Here is a 17,209-nt window from a genome sequence, read left to right on the forward strand (position 1 = left end):
TGACTCTAAAAATATAGCTAAGATACTTGATAATTTAGTGCCAGCTTTACCTAGAAACAGTCATTGAAATTCCACAAAACTGAAAATCTTTTGCATCCCCTAAGATGTTCAAGCAACATATCCTAACTATGCTCTCAAAAACTAAAAATGCTACTTTTATGGATCGAGACAATTTACCTAGATGCTTAATAAATAGCACTATACATGCCCTCATAGAATAATGTTTGAACTTGTTTAATTTAACATAATTTAAGTGTAGTCACAAGTCAAGGCTCTCAAGTATGAAGAATGTCCCTGCTACAGAGTCCAGGAGCTACAGGCCAGCCATCCCACTAGTCTAATTTGTAAAGCAATGGAAAGCATCACATCTGACTGGGTTAACTACAATATCAAGAATGTCATACAACTAGACAAACAGCAGTTTGTTTTGTCAAAGGAATGTCATGAACATTTGATTGAGTTAGCTTCTTCAACAAGGTCACAGAGGTAGTGAATAAAGGTCACTCAGTCCATAAAGCCTATTTGGATCCAGCAAAGATATGCAACACTGTTCCCATGTTGGTTTTACAAATAAGCTAAAATACCTAAATGTTGACCCTTGCATGGTAGGGTGGATACAAATCTGGATGAAATAAAGAACCTGCATAATCAAGATGGCAGGTGCCACCTCATAAAGTAAAAAGTAACTAGCGACATACTTAAATTAAAGGCTCACTATTTGTTTCCCTCCATTTTGGCATATACTTCTCTGACCTCCAAAACATGAACCTAGATGTATGGCTAAGTTTGCTGATGACTGTAAACTGTGTCATTCTTCAACCTCCCATTGGATATATAATCCCTACAGCAAGAACTAATCTTTACAAACAATTGATCTATTGACAAAGGGCTAAAGATAAATGCAAAAAAGTGTGGTAATGTCACATTTGGTAAACAACTCTTATCTACAACATAGAGCACACTACTCCAAACAGACATATTTTTCAGGGAACCACTCTCCACCAATGAATTGGTAAAGAAACTGCAGAAAAACAAAAAATAAAAATGTTCACAACTGTACACAGTGACTCAGATACTGAGGAGACATTAAATGAAATAGATTCCAAGCTATAAGCACATACTAGTGCATGTATGGGCAAAAGCGCTCAGTCTTGGATTGTTATTAAATTATTTTTTGGAACGTGCTTATAGCTTGGAATCTATTTTATTTAATTTCTCCTTAGTATCACTGTATACAGTTGTGAACATTTTTTTTTGCTTTTCTGTCATTTCATTACCAATTCATTGGTGGAGAGTGGTTCTTAGTTTTGTTTCACTCTGTCAGCAGTATATTCGGTGTTACACGAGGAGGTTGGATATGGTAGTTTCTACGGGTAACCTGACTATTCTAATGGAACATATTTCAGGCCAACTGGACTCTTTAGCAACAGTTGTAAAGAGTCTGCTATCTGATCCTAATCAGATTTCTCTGACATCGACTCAACTAAACGAATTAACATTGCACACGCCCTCTCTTTCTTTTGCTGGTGATGCAAATATGGCAGCTCCTGGAAACTCAGTGTCTGATTCTGAGAGAACTGTTACATGAAGAGAATTTAATCTCTCAGATTGGCTTAAAGTACCTGAATATGGTGAAAATAACACTGAGAGAGAAGTTCAAGATTAGGGGGCCACTCTGAACCCAACTAAATACCTTAGAGAACAATTCACGGAAATTCAAGGCATTGCAGTTGGATAATTTATTCTTGAGCAGCTCGTTGACACTTAATCAAGTACCGAAGGGACTACGAATATATAAATATCCTACAGGTATGGAAACTAATTCATTGATCCACAGGGAATTTTTTGATTTGTTTGATAGGACAGGAATAGACATTATGCATATTATTATACGCAATAATGAAAGACAATTATCTGTGCTGCAGAAAGTAATGATTTAAATGTGAGTATTACGAACGATTTGCTGTTTTGTATGAATACCTCTAAATATTATGATATTTTTATGAATTGGACAAATATGTTGCTGAGAACTGGGATAGGAAACAGCGTAAGCTTTTGAGGGATTCAAAGGACTATGTAAACAAAACAGTTTATCCATTACCAAGGAACATTAGAGCTACTGTGAATGATAATAGAGAAGTGAATTTTGATGGGGGGGGTATCATTGACAATGATGTCAATGAGGTAATGGGTGTTGCTCAGAATGAGCCTTTTTTGGAGCAGCCTCAATTGAGGCGATCGGAACGAATAAGGAATCAGAATCAGCAATACCCAGAGAAGGAATATGAACAATACAGCACCACAGTGGAAAGGGAAGAAGGGCTCCAATTAGTACAACAAACAGTACTACAATGGTAATGTGGTTTGATAGTTTCAAAGGAAACTTACCCTGGAATATATAATTGTGACATTTTTAAGATATTTAACTTTAGTACTTTGGAGGTGAAACATGAACATTGCACCTTGTTTGAAAGGGGTTTTACATTTGTGCCTAAATTTAGATTGGATATTGCTAGTCTGTTGATTAATTTAAAGATGTACACTAGGAATTTAAATTCAAAAATGATTTTTGCTGATACTTCTAGTGATGTGTATGAGTCTTCTACTTTGTTAAGAAAAAGAAGCACCTTTATCCCACCAACACATCCAACTGTTCAGGTGTTTGAACAACTTTGCAAAAGGGATTTTAGACAACTAATTAGAGCCAATGTAAGTTTTAAAGATAATCTGACATCCGATGAATGTTTGTTTTTATGGCAGTTAGCTTCTAATAAGGAATATCGTATTATGAAACCTGATAAAGGTGGGGGAGTGATGGTGATGTCCTATATTAATTATGTTAGTAAAATGTATGAGATTTTAAATGAGACGGATATATACATTAGAGTCTCACAAAATGAGATTAATATTGCCTACACTAAAATATATTGGTGGTTATTGGATATATTATTCCAAGGGGAGATTGACAGCGATGAATATGATTTTTTTACTTGTTGAAACACCAGTTATACCATCTGTTTTTGGAATACCCAAGGTGCACAAATATGTGTCAAACCCTCCATTTAGACTAATAGTTGCAGCTGGGAAGTCAAAAACAGAATCCCTGTCAGCCTTTATAGATCACCATGTTAAGCATATTTTGAAATTACATACACACATTTTAAAAGACTCGTAGCACTGTTTAGATGTATTGAAAAATACTATGTTTCAAGATGGCATTTTTTTATTACATTTGATGTGGTAAATTTATTTACAAAATTCCCCATGATATGGACATAGAGTATTTTCATGAAGCATTATATAATAGTAACACTTTGACTAATACCTGCATTAATACAATAAATGCTATGATGGAACTTGTGCTTAGAAACAACTATTTGTTTTTTTGAAGATGAAGTATTTCAATAAGTGTTAGGGGTAACAATGGGTGCCAAATGTGCACCCACCTATGCAGACTTGGTATTGGTTGAATAGGAAAAGTCCTACAGTTTTTCATCTATATATATGTCCAAGATTTTAATGTATGTTAGATTTTTGGATGATATGTACATTTTTTGGAAGGGTAATGAACAGGAATTCATGGAGCTGTTTGAATATTTAAATAAAACAAAAGTTTTTGAGATTTACAAGTAGCATACAAAAGGAGAGTATAGATTATTTGGATATTCATATTTATAAAGATCATGAAAATAGACGATGGAGGTCTAATATCTTTAGGAAGGAAACCTATTCTAATGTTATGTTACATTATGATAGCTTTAGACAGTCAGGAAATACAGTGAGATTGGTTAAGTAGTGTTTTTCTGTATCTGTTTGAATCTGTCCAACTGTGTTATTTTTACTTCTCCTGTGATTGAAACTTTGGTATTTATTCTACTTAGATATTTAGTATTCTCATGTTTTCTATTTTATTATTTACTATTAAATATTTTATTCCTTTTGTTGGGGCTGGTCTTTTACAGAATACTATTAACATCTTGAGAGTACTTGTGCTTATTTTAGTGACACTGTGGCCACTCCAAAAAGCTTTGCTGCTTTGATTACACTCCACCATTTACATTAGTATTGATTTTACTCAGGTAACTGGATATCCTTGTAAGAGGCAGTGTAGTTACCTTATAGTCAGGGCAGAAAGGGTACAGCTAGCAAATCTGTACCAGCCTTTCCCAGGAATGTGTTTGTGCATGTGTGCATGTGTGCGCGCGCGCGTGTGTGTGTCTGTGTGTGTGTGCGTGCATGCACGTGTGTGTGTGTGTGTGTGTGTGTGTGTGTGTGTGTGTGTGTGTGTGTGTGTGAAAATCAAATACCCAGGTGTGGGTGTATCAGCTACTTGGAACTAGGACACACTGCTCCAAAATGAGTCTTGTCTGGGGATCTGGAAAGACAGAGAGTCCAGTCCCAGGTCTGGAGCATGTGTGCTCTTGTGGAAAATGTGGTTGATGCAGAGAGCTGCATCTGAAAAATACTGTGTAAATCCATTCCTGTTCTTACTGACCATCTCTCAATGGTGTCAGTGGTTAGGATTGAGGCTCCTTGATTACTGGCCTGGGGTAGAGAGGTTGTCACAGTCCTGTTGTACGCAGCTCTGATTAGGTAAGTTATAGAGCACAGTATCCCCTTTGGCAGTACTTATCCAGACACATCACACAGCTGGAAAGACTCCAGAGGTACCTAGTTAAAAAGATTTGTTGTCTAAAGACCCATGGCTACCAAGCCAGGCTGGAAGCTCTGCCCCTATATTTGTCACATATAGACTCTGATGTGGAGATCTATGTTTTGCATTCTGTGCCATTAAAGACTTAACCTTTCTTGATCTCTTGCATCTCCACAAAATAAGCAGCTCCATAAACACTTGAACTAAAGATTTAAATCTCTATTGACATACAACTGAAACAAACTGGAGAGGCAGGTGCACAAACCAACATTTAACCAATCTGTGGAAAAAAATTGCCCTTGCATGTAAAACAGAGTGACATTCTTGTATACTTCAAGATGAACCTTGATGATTGGATGGATGTCTACAAAATCATATCCTGCCTGACCTACTTTGATATTCTTATTGATAAAGGTACTTCATGAGTTGGATTTTGGCAAGGAGCAGATGGTCTCTCGGCTTACTTGCCTTGGAATTCCTATGATCCTGTTTATGTGTATATGTTCATAAGTGCGTTCTTGTGCAATTAAGCTATTCTGATCAAGTTCATAGTCTTCTTCCAAACAATTCTGCTTTATTTCTTCCTAGAGGAATACAGTTCTCGGAAAATAATTGATATATTTACTATATGTCTAGAATAATGTTGGTGTTGTTTACAATGAGGTTTCAGCAGTGTATAACACTGATATGAAAACAGAAAATTGAAGCTGCATCCTTCTTCATGTTGTCCATGTCTGGAAACCTGAAATGGGAGACTTCTCATGGGGCATTGTGATGAGGTGCTTAAATCCCTCAGTAGTATCCTCTGAAAATGAGGGAGCACTGTCTTTGCTCTCAGTCTTTCTGTATCACTGTGCTCTGCATTTTGTCTCAGAAAATAAGTGACATAACATACATATATATACCTGATAACATTATGGAAAAGTCTAATATTCACCACTTGTACTCACAATCAATTTGTGATTATAGACGAGGAAGGGTTTGCAGACAGATCTGTAAATCAAGAGCTTTGTTTGAGAATTCTGCTCCCACCTTACCACCACAATTTGCTTCAGTAAGACTGACTTTTTGATCCAGCCTGTTTATCGTACTTCTTCAGATATCATCTGTGGTGAACAGAAACCTGATACCTCTTACATTTGCTCAGTAAGGGTGACCCATCACACTTAAAGAGAAAATAGGGTCTTTCCCTGTAGCTTAACTTGATTTTATTTCTAAAGTAGTTAAATGAATTCTCATCCCAGATGCTTTGCAGTCAGAAGCAAATCATTTTATTGCATGTCAGAGATCCTGGTCACACGAGGATCATCTGGTATCTGCAGAGATGCCACCTCTGGCTCTCCATATTGGATACCCTGCTAATATCAGTTGTGCCTTAGCATCATTCATTCATTCTCTGATTGCACCAACCCAAAGAAAAATAAACTGAAGACCACAGATGAAGAATCCACTTATAGCACTCAATTTATTGTACCTCTAGGGCTTCAGCAAACACCTTCAAGGAGTATAAAACATCACATAACTAACACAGTTTAAATACCCAAATACATCAAACAATTAAACAATCAACATTAATCAATTAATCAATAAACATTAAGAAACCTCATCAGATAAAAAGCCTCCAGTTACATTCTACATTCAGACCCTGAGGAAATAAAGTGTCATATTACAAAATGCATGAGCTAGAATGTTTGTATCGTATAGATTTTTAAAAAAAATGATGTAGTTAATTATTTTCGTTTTATAGATGACCTTGTTTTTTACAGGTGGGATGTCTTATGTTGGTCAGTTTATAGAATTTATGCAAAATAATAGATTTGGACTATCTTTTGATGGCATACAGGTGGGTAAAGATATTACTTTCTTGGATATACATCTGATTTTGGAGGATAGTAATATTCTACGGACGTCTGTGCATAGAAAGGTTGCTGATAGTAATCAGTATTTGATGGGAACTAGCTGTCATCCAGCTCACACTTTAGTCTCCTTACCCTATGGGGAATGTTTGAGACTTAGACGGCTATGTAATACTGACACGGACTTCTATAAAGAAATTAATGTCACAAGTAGGATGTTTAGATCAAGGGGCTATAATGAACATTGTATTCAAACAGCTATAGATAAGGTTACCAATGAACAACATAGAGTTGGTATGTATAACCATACAGGAGAGGGGTATAAGTTAGATGTCATAGAGCAAGAGAAAAGATTAGTTTATTTTGTGTCTACATATAGTGTATTCAGTGGTATTTTAATTGATATTGTTAAACACTACTGGAATTTTTTGTTTAAATCTGTGGACCTGAAGAATCTAATTTCTAGGTCTTTAGGTATTTCATTTCGCAGAGGCAGAAACTTAAAGGATATTTTACTACATAATAGATTTAAATATCCTGTTGAGACACTACAATGTAGAACTATGAACGATGCAGGTACTATGGATAGGAAATTTACCCTGCGGTCATTGCAATGTATGTCATTATATTGTTCCTACTTTCAACCATATAAATGACCACTTATTTGAGGTAAATAATATATATAATTGCAATACTGAAGGCATTGTTTATGCATTGAAATGTCCTTGTAACCTTATATATATATATATATATATATATATATATATATATATATATATATATATATAGGGGAGAGTAAAAGGAAGTTTAAAATTAGATTGCAGGAGCACATTAGGAATATTATAAACAAAAAAGAAGATAGCCCTGTGGCTAAACATTTTATGCTGGCCCACAATTCTAATCCAAATGGGTTACAAGCTACTGTCTTGGAACATATTGCTAAAGGTATATTTTCTGATCATCTGTATAAAAAGTAGTTGTTGTATAAAGAAAGTATTTTTATTTTGAAATATGCTACTTTATTTCCTCAGGGTCTGAATGTAGAATGTAACTGGAGGCTTTTTATATGATGAGGTTTCTTAATGTTTATTGATTAATTGATTAATTTTGATTGTTTAATTGTTTGATGTATTAGGGTATTTAAACTTTGTTAGTTATGTGATGTTTTATACTCCTTGAAGGCGTTTGCCGAAGCGCTAGAGGTACAATAAATTGAGTGCTATAAGTGGATTCTTTGTCTGTGGTCTTCAATTCATTCTCTGATTACCTGCTTAATCCAGCTTAGTGTTACTGAGGAGCTGATACCTGGCCTGTCAGTCAGTGTGTGAAAATCAGAGGTATTAATTCAAGACAGGCTGCCAGTCCATCACAGAAATGCATCAACAGCTTGTGATACAGGTATATCCTACAGGTAATATGGAAGGTTGCCAGTTCACCTATAGCACAGAGAAAACAAGAGCACTGAGCAGGAATCCATACAGACCAAGGAAAGATGTGCAAATGTCATAGAAAACCCCATTCAATAATAGACATGTCAAACCTAGTGCTGTCAGATAGCAATGGTAACTGCTGTGTCATTGTGCCACTGTCCTATAAATCAAAATTATGGGAAGAATTGATAACAGGATGTACCCTTGGTGCATTCCACTACCTCATATTAATTCATTTCAATGCCAGTAATCTGGACAAACTTTGCATTACATTTTTATGGGAGCAGGATGTCATGCTTTAATTGTCACAGTACCCCATGCAAATAGAAGACATTTGAAAAAACATGCCGGATCACAGATAAATAAGGATTGTAAAGTCCACAAAACAATTGGAGGGTGCATTAGCAAACTTCTACAGCACCTTGTACGTCTTCACAAGTCTAATGAGCTGGTCCTTTGTTCCACAGCCTGAATGAAATCTGCATTGCTGCTGTTGTAAATGAGGTTTTGCTGTCATCCAGTATGTGATAATGCATAGCATTTTCCAGGGAGGCTGAAGAATTTGTTTCAGTGTATTTGAACATACACATGTGGCCTGTTTTATAAAGACAGGATGATTACCCTGGTTTGCCAGTCCATTGGTACTGTAGTTGTCTTACATGTAACACTGTAGAGACACGTTATCCATTCTACGTCAATCCTGTCCAGTGCCTTTAGAATCTGTATCTGGATCCCATACACATTTGCAGCCCTAGTACTTGTGGATGTCTCTGACTGCATTTACTGCTCTGACAGACCAGCAATGAAATGGAGATTTCAGGCACTGGATCTTCATAAAAGTGTGTGTCCAGGGAGTTATAGTGTCCATGAGAAAGTTCTCTTCAGTTCTTAACAGTCTTTAAAGTAACACTGCCATATCTTTGTTAGCCTTGTTTAGCACAGTGTGATGTCCTGTTCCACCCTACTGAGGTGCCAAATAGTTTGATAGAACCTACATGAGGTCACCTAATGGTAGTTTCCCATGGCCAAACCAGACTCCTTCCACAAACATGCTTTAAGTTTACTTTTCAAGGCTGCTATAGCCTTGTAGGTCTTACAGTACCAATCAGAACAAACAACAGAACACCGTCCATGAGCAGTGTCCTGAAGGTTGTTTCTTGACACGATATCATCCATCACCACTGGTGTCATTCAGGGAGCTTAGGTTTCTACGATGAGAGATATGATCACCACTCAACCATAGCCCCTTGTTGTTGCCTCAGTGATCGAGATCTGGAACATGGTTGATTCAGACTGTGTTTCCTCATTTTCATTAATAATATAGCCATTTTTTTGTTCAAAGCTGGAAATGAATGGAGTCAAACCCTGTGCTGCAGGACAAAACTCATTCGGAGCTCATAGCTGTAATTGTCTGAGATAAACTGTTAGAGCACTGTTTTTTTTCCCTTTTGAAATATTCCAGCTGCATGGCCCTCAGATAGAAACTGATGAGAAAAATGGCACATTATACTGTTTTCAGTCAAAGCATAACAGAAATTTTAATTTAGGGAGGCCATATTTCTCATTTCAGGTTTTGACCACCAGTTATGGTACTTGCCTGTTTTTGGTTTTGTGGCTGTGCAGGTGGCTTACTGAGTTTTAATGCTGTCATTGTAGCTGCCTAAACCTAGTATTACCCACTGTTGTTATGTTTTCTGAACGAGCATCTTGTGATCTGTTCAACAACCACATTAACAACTGAGCTGTTAAATAATAAATATATCATTTTGTTAATGCACACATTCCTTACTCTTTTCTGACTTCTTTCTGATAGTGCTTTTCACTATTTTATTTTAATTTTTTTTTAGATAATTTCTTCTGTTTATTGAGCCTTCATTCTTTTCATCCAGGAGTGCTGTTGTAGATATCACAGATGAATGAATGAAAATCTTTTGCTTATCAGTATTAGTTTGAAATGTTTAGTTTGTTGAACATACTTGTAAATATTGTGTTTTTTTCTTTTTAAAATGAATATTGACTATGCTGCATTAAACATATGGCTGTCAGCAAATGTGGAATTTGATTATAAGAAACCTTGTGAAAAGTGAACTTTGTGGGTCTCCTTTGAGAAAAAGGAAATATTAAGTAGTTAGCATGATAATCCAATACAAAATATGTAACCAATCAAAACTAACTGGTATGTTATCAGTAGTTTTTTTATGTATTTATATTTATCTGCTATGTACTGGTGACTACTGAATGCCTAAGAGAAGACAGTATGCCTTAAAGTGCCTTTGGATTTTAACATGTTCATACATCAGGATGCCAAACTGCAGTTATACACATGCCAGTGACAAATTGACTTTGCTGGACATCTGATAACATCTCCTACCCTCTTCTCACTCAAGTGTCATCACTGCAGACATTATAATTTTCTTGCTTAAGAGCACAGATTTTTTTTTTCAGAAATGAGATTGTCTTCTTTCTTCTAATATGCCAGAAATTTAGGGTTCATTCAAGTTCATGATCATGCCATACATTCAACTATTAATGCAATGTAAGTGACTTTAAAATTATATTACTTTTTCTGAGGTGGATATAGCATAACTGTATGGCACCTACTGCCAAGCTTTAGCTTTTGTTTACGCAGTAAAAATGTCAGTTGGCCAATATGTTCACCATCTTGTGTCTCTGCTCTGTAGGCATTGGTTGCACAGGAAGCTGCAGCCCTCTGCGAAGGAAGCCAGCCCTGGAAAACAAAAATGAAGGCAGCACACCAGCTCCTCCAGCGGATACAGGCACTCATTGAAGAGGTGACTACCTCTCTTAATTCTGTTTTAACTGATTCCTGGCAGCATATTCCCCTAAGAACAATGGTATGTAAGTCATTGTAACTGCTGTGTTCTTCACAATGCAAGATCACCTGTCTATTCACTTCAGCAAAGTTTCCATGGATTCTCTACTGCTGGTGTCAGCATCATCCTTCCTCTGAGAACAGGGAAATAACTGCTTTTAGAGCATTTATTTGGATAAACTATTTGACCCTTGGTCTGTTTTCATGGTTTCCTATGGTACCTTAGGAGTGTAAGAAAGATTCACTTGATTTGCCTTTTCCTGATCTGAAAGTGGATTTTTGACTTTTTTCATATTCAGCCAACTGTGAGCTCAAAAGTTTAATGTGTTTTCAGTGTTTATTTCTACAACATGCAAAGACTATCAGTGCAGCTTTGTTTGTAACAATGTCACAAATATACATGGTTTTCAGAAAAAGATGCTGTTTTTATTCACACCCGATACCTACACAGAAAAAACACAGCTGTTCAAATGAAGTGGACATCTTGTATATAAAAGGGAACATTAAAGATGATATCAGGGGAATGCTAATATTATTGAAGAGAAAGAATAATGACATTTAATTTCCATGTGGACCATGGCATGAAAAGTAGTCAGATGACCCCCATATTCAACACTTCATAAAAAAAATAATAATTATTAGTTTAATACTTCAAAGTAGTGCATGTCAGGGATAAAAGGAAGGAAAAGGGCAAAGTGCCCATAAACAGTTAAGCTTTTTGCTTCATATGGCAAGAATGACATAAAATGTATAGCAATAATACAGTGTGGTTGTCTTAGGAAGATATGTTCAAACATGAAATGTGTGCAGCTTTCCTATGGGAATATGTTTTACAGGAAAATCTCCACCGATGCTTACGTGGATCTACTTCTCTGCGACTCATTCACAGGTCCAAGAAGTGCACCTGTGTGTGTGTGTTCCTTCACAAGACTTCTTGATTTTCAGATAAAAAATATGTGAAAGTTTCTATGTGTTTAAGTATTTTGTATATATGCATGTTTTATTTGTTTGTGCATGTGTGTGTGTGTGTGTGTGTGTGTGTGTGTGTGTGTGTGTGTGTGTGTGTGTGTGTGTGTGTGTGTTAACAATAATAATGCAACTACAATCTATTTGTCCACCTTTATCTTTTTATCTATCATCTCTCCTTCTTTCTGTCTACATATATAAATATCTTTCAGTTTTGTAAAAGACTATATATATATATATATATATATATATATATATATATATATATATATATACATATATAAACTTGTTTTTTTCCCCTTCTCTTCCCTTCATAATTTCGAGTTACTGAAAACTCGAGATTCTGGGCTCGAGCTTATGAATTTTGAGCTTTCAGTAACTTGATCTTGTGAAGGGGAACCGTATATATATGTATTTATATGTATATATATATATATTTATATATATATATATATATATATATAAAGTGTATATATATATATATATATATATATATAAGTGTATATATATATATATATATATATATATATATATATATATATATATATATATATATATATATATATATATATATATATATATATATATATACACACATGTGTGTGTGTGTGTGTGGATGTGTGTGTGTAGATATATATATATATATATATATATATATATATATATATATATATATATATATGCATTATATATGTGTGTATACACACAAACACACACACACATACATATATATATATATATATATATATATATATAATATATGAGTTCACAACAGAAGAACGAAATGCCAGATCACTGACGACCACATTGTCAAGACAACATCACCAACAGCAGACATCCCTGACAACAGCTATTCCCATTCATTTACTGTAGTGTGATCTCGGAGTCGGTATATTTATGAAGGGGGGTAATTACTTCACTTACCTTTGTTGGCGATGTCTGCTGTCGGCGATGTGGTTGTCGGTGATCCGGCGTTTCGTTCTTCTGTCATGAACCCATATATATATATATATATATATATATATATATATATACATATACACACACACACACACACACACACACACACACACACACACACACACACACACACACACACACACACACAGGCCTATGTCTGATGATCGAGTTTTCAGAAACTCAAAATTCATATAGCTGAGACCATATGATCCAGTTTCCAAAAACACAAACAGCCAAAAAAACCTACCTCTTTTATGTTGTGGAGGGCTGTGCTTCCCACACCACTTGCAAATTATATATACCAACTCCGAGATTTCACTACAGTCAGAAAAAGGGTAAATTTCCTGATCAGCACTGTACTGCAATCTCCATTCAAAAGCTTCAGGTTTTCAAACACCCGACCATATAGTCTCAACCATATGAATTTTGAGTTTCTGAAAACTGAACTGATAGGGTCCCATATCTATATCTATCTATATATATATATATATATATATATATATATATATATATATGTATATATATATCTGTATCTATCTATCTATATATCTATATTTCTATATCTATATCTATGTTTTTCTCTCTCTCTCTCTCTCTCTCTCTCTATATATATATATATATATATATATATATATATATTGGAACCTAACCTTACATTGACAGTACAAGTTGCCGATCCAAGCTTTACCAAAAGCCAAACATCAAAAACAAAATATATCGATCTAGAAAGATTTGAAAAACAAATAAAACAGATAGCCCCCGCTCCCCCTCCCCACACACCCCTTGATAATTATATATACTAACACCAAAATCACACTACAGTGGAAAAAGGGCATATTTCTCACACACACATGGGCCTATGTCTGATGATCGAGTTTTCAGAAACTCAAAATTCATACAGCTGAGACCATATGATCCAGTTTCCAAAAACACAAACAGCCAAAAAAACCCTACAAAAATCTACCTCTTTTATGTTGTGGAGGGCTGTGCTTCCCACACCACTTGCAAATTATATATACCAACTCCGAGATTTCACTACAGTCAGAAAAAGGGTAAATTTCCTGATCAGCACTGTACTGCGATCTCCATTCAAAAGCTTTAGGTTTTCAAACACCCAACCATATAGTCTCAACCATATGAATTTCGAGTTTCTGAAAACTGAACTGATAGGGTCCCATATCTATATATATATATATATATATATATATATATATATATATATCTGTATCTATCTATCTATATATCTATATATCTATATCTATGTTTTTCTCTCTCTCTCTCTCTCTCTCTATATGTATATATATATATATATATATATATATATATATATATATATATATATTGGAACCTAACCTTACATTGACAGTACAAGTTGCCGATCCAAGCTTCACCAAAAGCCAAACATCAAAAACAAAATATATCGATCTAGAAAGATTTGAAAAACAAATAAAACAGATAGCCCCCACTCACCCTCCCCACACACCCCTTGCTAATTATATATACTAACACCAAAATCACACTACAGTGGAAAAAGGGCATATTTCTCAATCTCCACATTACAGTAATCTCTGTTAAAGTAGTAAATGCCTGGACTTTTTGAACAGCTGATTTTTTATCAGCTGGGCTGACTTTTCCAACAGTCACTGATAACAATCATGGAAGAAAGACTCTGCTTCTATATATTTATTTATATATGTCTATCTCTGTTTGTATATGGCTATATATATATATATATATATATATATATATATATATATATTATATATATACATATACATATATATATTTATGGTTTCACTTCATAATCTCAAATTACTAAAATCCCGAATTTCAGTAACCCAAGACTATAAAGTCGAACCATTCACAAAGCCGAAACCCACAATCCTGAATAACACAATCACGAACATACATACACCATACACCACATAACACACACGCCATTCCACCCACAGCACACAAACCACAAAACCCTACACTACAAGCCCCCCTGCACCCCCACCCCCTACTTATATATACCAACTCCGAGGTCGCACAAAACATAAAAAAAAATCCTCACACCACGCCATCCTCCACTCGCTCGTACACAAATACACATCACACATACACAAACACCAACAAATCCAACACTCACACTCACACTTACACCTCCCTACCCTTGCCCACACATACAATGTACAAAAAAACACACACACAATAACTCACTCACCTGCAATTTCAGGCACCATAACACTACACGCGACACACTGGAAATGCATCAGCGCAGATTCAAGATATTAAAATTCGCTCTTATGCACTTTCAGCATTCTGGTTTTAGGCTTCATGGTCTCGAATTACTGAACTTCGAGATTTCAGTAATTCGAGATTCTGAAGTGTAACTATATATATATATATATATATATATATATATATATATATATATATATATATATCCATACAGTCTCTCTCTCTCTCTCTATATATATATATATATATATATATATATATATATGGGTCTACCTGAAAACGATGAAAGTTCTAAACGCCGACGATGAGAACACCAACACCGGAAGATCGACAACAGAAAAGACCGACAGTTGAGAATTCCAACGTTGAGAACACCGATATGTTAAGGTAAGTGTGCGATAGGGACGGACTTTAGGGTCAGGGTGTGGGTAAGGTAAGTGTGTGATAGTGATGGATGTTAGGGTAGGGTGCGGGTCAGGTAAGTGTGCGATAGTGATGGATGTTAAGTCTAGGTGCGGGTTAAGTGAGTTAGGGTTAGGGTGCGGGTAAGGTAAGTGTGCAATAGTGATGGGCTTGTGGGTTGGGGCAGATTAAGTGAGTTAGGGTTAGGGTGCGGGTAAGGTAAGTGTGCGATAGTGACATAGTTAAGGGTTAGGGGCAGATTAAGTGAGTTAGGGTTAGGGTGCGGGTAAGGTAAGTGTGCGATAGTGACTGAACTTAGGGTTAGGGTTAAGTGAGTTAGGGTTAGGGTGCGGGTAAGGTAAGTGTGCAATACTGACGGGCTTGTAGGTTGGGTCAGATTAAGTGAGTTAGGGTTAGGGTACGGGTAAGGTAAGTATGCGATAGTGACATAGTTAAGGGTTAGGGGCAGATTAAGTGAGTTAGGGTTAGGGTGCGGGTAAGGTAAGTGTGCGATAGTGACTGACCTTATGGTTAGGGTTTGGGTTAAGGTTAGTGCATACATAGTTGTGTATGTAAGGTTTAATGTAGGTTTGTTAAGTTTTTGGTGTGCTCGTGTTGTGTGTGTGTGTTTTGGGAAAGGTATTTGTTTTGTTGATTGTCGGGATTTTGGTTTGCCGGGCATGTGAAGTTTCGTGTTTTTGAACTTTTTTTTTTTTTTGTTTTTTTCGTGTCGGTTATTTCATTGTCAGTGTTTTGGTGTGTCAGTGTTATCAGGTAGACCCATATATATATATATATATATATATATATATATATATATATATATATATATATATATATACATATATATATATATATATATATATATATATATATATATATATATATATATATATATACATATCTATAGATAGATGATATAAATATAGTTATCGATACAGATATATGGTTACAGCTGACTTGGATGAAACACATATGTGTGGTACTAGTGTCCTGTCATAATTACTGAGTGATAAAGCATTTATATGAAACCTGACTTGGGAGAGTTTTAGTTGGTCAATAAAGGAAAGTATTTGGACAGGCAGTTTGTGTGCAACTATGTGTTTTAGGATTAGAGTAAATGTTAGGTAAGGAGATATATTTAGTGTGTTTATGCATGTGAGTGTTTTAGGGTTAGGGTTTGAGTTAGATAAGGGATAGAGTTATTGCATGTGTGCGAGTGGTGTGAGTTTAGATGTAGTGTGTATGTGTCCATGCATGCATGTGCGTGTGTGTGTGTGTGTGTGTGTGTGTGTGTGTGTGTGTGTGTGTGTGTGTATGTGTGTGTGTATGTGTGTATGTATGCATGTGTGTGTGTGCATGTGTGTGCATGTGTGTGCGTGTGTGTGTGTGTGTGTGTGTGTGTGTGTGTGTGTGTGTGTGTGTGTGTGTGTGTGTGTGTGTGTGTGTGATTGCTGTGCAGTGGGGTAGGAATTTGCACTTTTCCACTGTTCTTCATTCTCCAAGTTGGTATACCTAGGCTGCAGGAGGTGTGGGGTGTACAGGGAACTTGCCCCAGCATAAAATTATTATTATTTTTTATTTAGTTTCAGTCTTTTGAGATAAAAATATTCTTGGTTTTAGTGTTTTTTTTTTTTTTTTTTTTTTACAGTTTCATGCATACATATCTACATCTCTCTCTCTCTCTCTATATATATATATATATATATATATAGTTGCAGTTTATATGATGAGTAGCATTGCAAAGGTGGGGCAAAGATGGCAGTTGCCCCAGGTGCAAAGTGTTAGGGGTTGCAATTGGCAAAGCTCTTTTTTACACCGAAATGATGGCACAGAAAGGTACTTGGGTTCAACGTTGTTTTTGTTTTACTGTTCGCTTGAAGAG

General features: G+C 35.6%; 1 protein-coding gene across 1 annotated transcript in view; it reads left to right on the plus strand.

Moving 5' to 3' along the window:
* The window catches only part of LOC122797634 (otoferlin-like), a 1,687,021-nt gene that overhangs the window by 683,611 nt on the left and 986,201 nt on the right, over positions 1–17,209 (plus strand). The window contains exons 14-15 of the mRNA XM_044066178.1: positions 2,586–2,709; positions 10,622–10,795. Coding sequence (XP_043922113.1) covers positions 2,586–2,709; positions 10,622–10,795 — 298 coding nt within the window. The remainder of the gene's footprint in view (positions 1–2,585; positions 2,710–10,621; positions 10,796–17,209) is intronic.

This window comes from Protopterus annectens, chromosome 3.part1 (assembly GCF_019279795.1).
Source record: "Protopterus annectens isolate FY-2018-M chromosome 3.part1, PAN1.0, whole genome shotgun sequence".
Lineage (NCBI taxonomy): Eukaryota > Metazoa > Chordata > Ceratodontiformes > Protopteridae > Protopterus > Protopterus annectens.